The sequence below is a fragment of the Sphaeramia orbicularis genome, chromosome 14 (assembly GCF_902148855.1).
Source record: "Sphaeramia orbicularis chromosome 14, fSphaOr1.1, whole genome shotgun sequence".
In the NCBI taxonomy this organism is placed as follows: domain Eukaryota; kingdom Metazoa; phylum Chordata; class Actinopteri; order Kurtiformes; family Apogonidae; genus Sphaeramia; species Sphaeramia orbicularis.
Genome location: NC_043970.1, coordinates 35664794 through 35672350, shown reverse-complemented (window position 1 = coordinate 35672350; position 7557 = coordinate 35664794). Strand labels below are relative to the sequence as shown.

At 39.6% G+C, this 7557-nt stretch overlaps 1 protein-coding gene across 1 annotated transcript in view; it reads right to left on the bottom strand.

Moving 5' to 3' along the window:
• Positions 1–664: 664 nt before the first annotated feature.
• usp25 (ubiquitin specific peptidase 25) overlaps positions 665–7557 on the bottom strand; it is a 43099-nt gene continuing 36206 nt past the window's right edge. Inside the window, exons 21-24 of the mRNA XM_030154843.1 lie at positions 7395–7474; positions 7029–7152; positions 3887–4079; positions 665–1539 (exon numbers count right to left, since the gene is read on the bottom strand). Of these exons, the coding sequence (XP_030010703.1) occupies positions 1367–1539; positions 3887–4079; positions 7029–7152; positions 7395–7474 (570 nt within the window). The 3' untranslated portion in view covers positions 665–1366. The remainder of the gene's footprint in view (positions 1540–3886; positions 4080–7028; positions 7153–7394; positions 7475–7557) is intronic.

Below are 7557 nucleotides of genomic sequence, written 5' to 3'. Positions count from 1 at the left end.
ATTTTCATTATTTATAGGTTATTATGAGACTATTGTACTGGTCTGACCCACTTTAGATTGAATTGGCCTGTATGTGGAACCTGAATTAAAACTGTTGACTCCACTGATTTTCAATATTTACTTATGTAATATTTACTAGTGTAATTTTTGTATTTTACAAATTTATCCCACAGGCCAGATTGGACCCTTTGGTGGGCCAGATCTGGCCCCCGGGCCACATGTTTGACCCCTGTGCTCTACAACATTGATTCACCAGTAAAACCCATGGAGTCTAATAAATAACAGTGGTTGCAGACACTTGATTTTGTTCAATTAATGATATATTTTGCTGACTCTCTCAAGTTTTGATATAACCTTTGAAATTACTCTGAGCTTTTATGAACATCAGGAAAAATGCAAAATGTGGAGGATAATAATACAATAAATGGTAATAAATCACTGGAAAGGTTCATATATAAAGTTAATTTTGAAGTGGCTACAGACACAGTTGTAGGTCTTTTAAGGGTTAACAGCTGAACCATTTCTACTAAGCTCCATTTTTCCTTCTGATCTTAGGTTTGATGCAGCATCAGTTCCTTTCTACTTACCCATCAGTCCTTCAGGTCGAGTCCGTGAAACCTCTGACCATGTGACCAGAATGTGAAAATCAGCATCAGAGCAAACATTTGTTTAGTTGGCCTAAAGGGCCATAAATAAAATTTTATTCTCTCGTTTTATTAACAAGCCACAGAAAGTCCGTGGCTGTCTACCACAGCACTTAAAACATCCCAATCTGGCACAGTCCACAGAGACATGAGACCCATTGGAGATACGCCGAGCCGCTGATAAATCTGAAGGCTCTCTTTCTTACTTCCTTTAGAAAAATAAAACAAAACGTGGTAATACTGTACCAAACTGGAGGCGGAGCAGTGGGGTGAACCTTGTCACGCAGAGAAGGGTGCTTTAGAAAGGACTATGAGCGTGGTTGGGGAAGCCGGAACCAAACAGCAACAACAACGATAATAAACTATGAGGGAAAAAAAAACTCTCAAACTTGTTTTTTTTGTGTGTTTTTGTGAAGCTGAAGCAGAATGTGTTCGGTTTTCTATCACTGCAGGTTGCCACTGTTTTGCCATAAACTTCTCTTCATCTCATTTTCCTCCTGACAGTCCGTCTTCCCTTCGTCCTTCCTCCGTCGCGTTTCGCTTAAAATAAACGTGAAATAATATTTATAATGATAAAAACTATAGCAGCAAAAGAGTAACAGAGGAATAACAGCTATAAGCAAGTGACCCCTGGATTTGTAAGGAAGGCGTGGGTTAAAGACAGGTCCATGGATTGAAGCCCGGGGTGGGTGGGTGGGGTGTTGTTGCGGAGGGGGAGGAGCTCATCTCCCCTCGCCGGGCGCTCGGCTCAGGGCGGCCATGACGCGGCTGAACCGTTCACTCAGCTCCAGGGTGGAGTATGTGGGCAGCTTGGGGGGGTCGTGGAAGCTTTTGATCTCCGTCGAGCAGTCCAGTAACTTGGGGAGGAAGTCGGTGAGCTTTTCCTGGAGGTTCGCTGTAAACACAAAGACAGACAGAGACAGTCAGTGTCCAGGCCTTCTATCGCAACCAATGGAACCCTTAAACGGAGCAATCGAAAGGTAAATGTTTACATTTGATATCAGAACGTGTCTGAAATCATGTCCCGTCACAGAAGCAGATTGTAAAACTCCAGTGAATAGAACTCGACCTGATAAAACTCAACTTTTCCTGAAAAAAGGCCAGAAACTACGAAAACACGTCCTCTGTCGACTGATAAACTCTGAATCTTCTCCAAAGGTATTTTTCTTTTAAAGGGTCTAAATGTAGTATTTATACTTTAAAATATTAAAAAATGACCTAAAATTCTCATAGTAAAATGCCAGGGTATTAGGTTGTAGAGATATGAAGGGAATTTATTTCCAGTGACAGGACGGGTTACTTATGTGACCACTAGAGGGAGTACTGAGTCACACTGCCGGTCTGCAATGGTGAGGAAAACTAACACCATGGAGCCTTTGAGCAAAGCATCAGAAAGTGACAAGATGGGGTGAGAACCATGAAGAAACTACGTCTAGAATCAATCGTCACTTTTCCATTGGACATCTGTGCAAAACTTTACCAATATTTACTAAATGTCGAAAAAAATAGAAGTGCGTGAAGTCGTTTTTTCCATTACATCCCAAATGATTTGTTTTTTTATTATCGTGAGATGACACGAGAAGTCATACCGTAATAATGGCGACGAACGTAAATATGGTGTTGATTTACAGATATATTCATTATTACTATATATTACCCATCTATCCCATACTAAATTTAAAAAATGATTCAGTTTTCTGGTGTGTCCACACATACCTCACCATGTTTCTTTTAAAAGTCTTCTTCTTCGCTTGCTGTAACGTCCGTCAACATCTGTTTTGTTTTGTTTTTTAATTCTTGTGACTCTTGTTGTGGAAAAAGATCTTTCCATTGCAGTTTTGCGTGATATGAATTGTGCTACGCCCCAAAATCCACTTCTTGCCAGCACAAAAAACTTTTAATCAAAAAATGAAAGTTTTGGTGAAATTGTCGTTTTCCATCAGGTAAATTTTCATGCACAAGTTATATTTGTGCAATTTGAGGGTCAATGGAAAAGCAACTACTGAAAGTGACTAAATCATAAAAGCTAGAAACACTGTTGTTTTCTCTACTGGACACAGCTCTAAATGAAAAGAATGGAGTTTGATGCTGAAATGTCAGTGTTTCCTCTATATAGGTGAGTTTGATTCTGAGGCTTATGAAGGTGTAAAGTTATTATGGGATGTTATTATCTTTGTTAAGTTGCTGTTTGTTGATCCATGGTTCAGACTAATCTAGTTCTGACCTTGTTTGTTCAATTCCAAACAGCTCTTTAGAGCAGCTACTGACGACACAATACAGAAAACAGAGGTGATTTGTAGTTTTACTGTGTCTGTTTTCTGTCTAAAACAAAGCTAAACTAACAAAGCTATGATGTAAACTATCAGCTGATGCAGCACGTGAAGATTATATGACAGTTATTTTGAGCGACTCAACGATTTTAGTTTGAAGGAAACTTGATGATACCACTAAACAGATGTGTGTAACCAATGAGTTTTATACTTCATTCAGTCACTGATAGTCTGTGGTTATATAGTGTTGATTTGTTGGTGGTTTTGGTCCTAAGTATGTTCTGGTACTAGACTGAGCCCGGCTGGTGAGAAGTTGGAAAATTAATACTATATAGAATACCGGGAGCATTTACAGTTTAACACGATTGTAAAGGTATTGCACATAATAATGAATCAAATTTCTTCCTTTAATTAAGTTTTTATTGATGAATAATGTGAATTACTACTTTGTCTTCATTTTGTTTTCTTTCTTCCCTTTGAAAGTGCTGCTTTTTTGTTCTTTTGCACATGTACGCTGCATGAAGAAAACCAGTTTTGTATTATGGTTTGTCTTGAGTTTATGTAGACTGAAATCACTGAGGGAAAAACACTGATCTAATTTACGCCCAGCCATGATTATACGATATTTCTGCACTAAAAGCTGAGCTAACAACTCATATATAATGTATCTTCTGTGATTTGTTTCTATGTTTCAGGCTTTTATTTGACCTGACAGTGGTTTCATTCGCTGCGGCTGGTCTGAAACACTGCTTCATGTTATTTTCCGTGACTTAAGTAAAGTCTACAATCACTGAATTACTTTTAAATCCTCACATTAAGATCTCCACATACTGAGGGCCTTCGTGAGCTCAAATCCTGGCTAATGCGTGAACTAAGCAGTGGCCTGATTATGTTGATCTTTGGCAGGAGGACGGGAAATGCACTGGTGAGCAGAGACTACGAGTCTATAAAATATCTAACGTTTCGACTCACATTCCATCTCCTGGCCCAGGTAGGAGCACCAGCGGTTCCTCATGTCCTCCACCGCCAGCAGGTCGCGCTCGGCGTCGTGGACCAGCAGCAGAGGGATGCAGGGAACCACCAGCTCGTTCATGATCCCGAGGCCCGTGGTTACCTCCGGTTCTTCTCCGGACTCAAACATGGCTGCCGCCTGCTCGTTCAGTTTCTACGGAAGGAAAAAAACGATGAGTCGTGAATGTGGAGGATTTTTCGGTACACATTTTCATAGTATAGTATTTCTCAATCCAATTTTATTTTTAATTTAGTATTAAAGGTGCAAAGTGTAATATTTAGGTGCATCTAACAACGGTATGTTTTTATTGGTTTGCAATCGCCGAACTTTTTGCAATGTTTTTCATTGTTTCCTTTAAATTTGCCGTTTCGATCTACAGTAACAGTAGATCAGGTTTATTCTTTTGCATATTTCTGTCCAAAATCATTCCCTCTTTGCTGTAGAGATGCACTGATATCAGCCAATATCTGCATAGAAGACTTAAATTTTTATTCATTTTTATGTTGTGTTATATTGAAGGTTTTTTCTTGAATTTCTATGTTTATATCTGTGTTCATTCCAAGATAATATGATGAAAATATTATCCATTTTTACATGTACAAGGAAGATTATTAACAAGGGGATAAATCACAGCAAAAACTAAATAAATACAGAAAATAACATCAGTATCAGTTGGTACTGGACAAGAATTAAACAATCGTGCATACCTAATTTTCTATATGATGGCAGTGGTTATTTTATATACATATCATGAAAAGTCTGTAACTGTCTATAGTTGACTCAATGTCCCACAATGCATCACGGAAAGTAGTGATCACTGCTCTGTCAGAAAATCCACAGTAAATACACAACATCTATACTAATATCGAACATACCTTAGTGTAGATAAATGGTATATAAATAGTAACTGCCCAATGTCACCAGTGTCCACGTTGTAAAACTGACTACTAGCTATGTCACTCTGACTGCATTGCATCATGGGATACTTATGCTGGTTAAATGTCCGAGGATCCTATTAACATGAATACTAATGGATTCATACCACTGTGTTGAACATAGTAGTCGACAAATAAGCATGTTAGCGTGGAATTGCCTCTTCCCCGTGGCATTATTTTCTGTGAACAATCCCACAATGCAATGTGTCGAGCTTTACAAATGTGATTCCATGGCTGCCAGTTATGATGCAAACTGTCTGAAATGCAGTTTATTACATAAGATGGAATTAATGAGTAAATAAGGGAGTGATTCTGGAGACAATCTTTTGTTTTTCGAAGCTAACGTAAGGTCTGATTTGGATTCAACCTCAGCACTACACCCATCTTCTACATCGTCCTCATTACATATTTATTTAGGCTATAAAGCAGGTTTAGTCTTATTCGGAAATATTTCAGTGATTTTTTTCAATCAATTCGGAGTTAGTTTTTGTTATAAAGGGAATTTCTCTGCAACAAGGATCAAAAACATCACAAAAAAGCACTGTGTAATTAAAATCTTAACAAACCTCAAACCATTTTACCATTTTAACATCTTCACTCATGGTGGATGAACTCCATCCGTCAGTCCATTACCCTGTCAAGGTAAGACAGGCTAGCCTTTTTGTGTGAGTTTTTCAAGTGGCATTTCAGTTTTTGAGATTCTTTCTACTTGAGAAATATTTGGCATATTTGATAACCTTCTACACAGCCACATTTAACTGCCTTTGGGGTTTTCTCTCAACTTTCACCACATTGAGGTACAAACCTGACAGATTTAAAACACTGGGAGATACAGGCTTATGTAGAAAATACAGTTACACATACGACAAAATAACTTTCCCTGCATGTTTTTATATAGTTTTAGTCCATTTTAGTTAGTCTTTACATACAGTTTAATTTTTCTTTTCTTTTAATTACTATAAATGTTTTCTTCACAGAGAGTTCTTTTTATTTCGTTGATGATAATAACCTTGCTACTGAAAATGCATGGATTAGAATTTTAAAATTAGCAAATGAAGTGCTCTAACACTGGCCCCAAGTTTTTCCTTCAAGGTTTCTTGATAAAAGCCTATTCGGTCTATAAGTCTCTTTGTTTCTACATTTCATATATCTCTGTAAAGTATTAAACAGCTTAAGTACTAACAGCACAATCCCACAGACATCATTAATGTCAGAAAATATCCCACAGCCAGTGGAACCAAAGTGGGTCCTGACATACTTGTAATGCTGGAGGATGGATGCTTTTTTTCCTGTTCTTGGCCAAAACCCTTTTGCTGTCACAGACAAACTCACTGACCTTCTCTCTCTGAGGAAATAACCCCTTTTTTTGCAAGTTAGTTTGGAATCAGGGGCTGGGGGGCTGGATTTGCAAAACATCCAAGTACATTAACTGTGTCAATGTTAGCAGTGTTTTCAATTAAAACAAGAGCTGAAGGTAAACAGCTGAGCGGACGGAGCCAGAGGTTCTGGCTGCAGATCTGAGATGACCGATCGGGGCTGAGGTTTGAGGTTAGCTGAGGACACGCTTGTGTCTCATGGTAATGTGTTTACACTCTCTGGCCCTCCTGCTTCCTATTCCCACTCCAATGATTACATTAGGAGCACAATGCTGGTGTAAGGTTACTGAGTGCAGCAGCAGAGAGGGCTGCTTAAGACCAGTACAAGGCTGATCAGACCAAAATACCCACAGCCCAAACCAATAATACCGAAGCACAGCCCGGAGCTCGGTACAAGTGAAATAAAAAGGGGCTCACGTCGCATCGCTGAAAGGATCATCTGTCAGTATCAGATGAAAAACCTTCAGTGGAATCTTTTGTGGGCAGCGAAGAAGCCAAAGCAATATCTCAGCAAAAGCAATTTGATTATAGCACCACAGCTCAGCGTTGGGGGGGAAACGTCTGGCTACGTTGGTTTTGCTGAGTCACTTCAGCAGAGGAAGTTTGATGCAGAGGAAAGGGAGTTACAAAGACGAGACGGAGATCACAGGGAACGAGTGGACACAAAGGCTTCCGTCCCAAAGCACGCTCCGTCCTCTTTGTAATCACTTTGTTTAATTGGCAGCACGACACATGGGAGGAAATAAATCCACTTTTAAATAAATCCCTTTGCTGCTAAATGCTCGACTCACCAGCAAACACTCGCGGCGGTAATGACCCAGGAGCTCCTCGTCGTGGCCCCTGTACAGCCCTTTGGCCAGCAGCTCTTTGTTGTACTGATACGAGTAAATCAGATACATCAGAGCCTCCACGTAACTGCAACACAACCACAGATAAAACATTTAGACAGAGAAGCAAGGCCACAACGACGGTACAGTATTGGTGCCCTGTTGTACACTGAGCTGCTGCCCTCTGCAGGTGACAAGTCCCGACTGCCATTGTCATTGAAAATAATTAACAGTTACGATAAAAATGACTGACCAAACAGCTGGACGCCGGGTTAAATGTTCTTGTAATTAGATATTTTGGAGGTTAAAAGTGGTGGAAAAGTGCCGTACTTTGTCTTCTGGAAGAGCTCCAAGCCAGTCGTCATAAAGATGGTAGTCTCACGGAAATTCCTGTAGTCCTGATGCCACGTCTGATTAAAGGAAAACAGAGGTTAGAACGCTGACCACGCAAAGCAGTCAGCTGGAAAATATCAGCATTTTTAAAGGTCTAAAC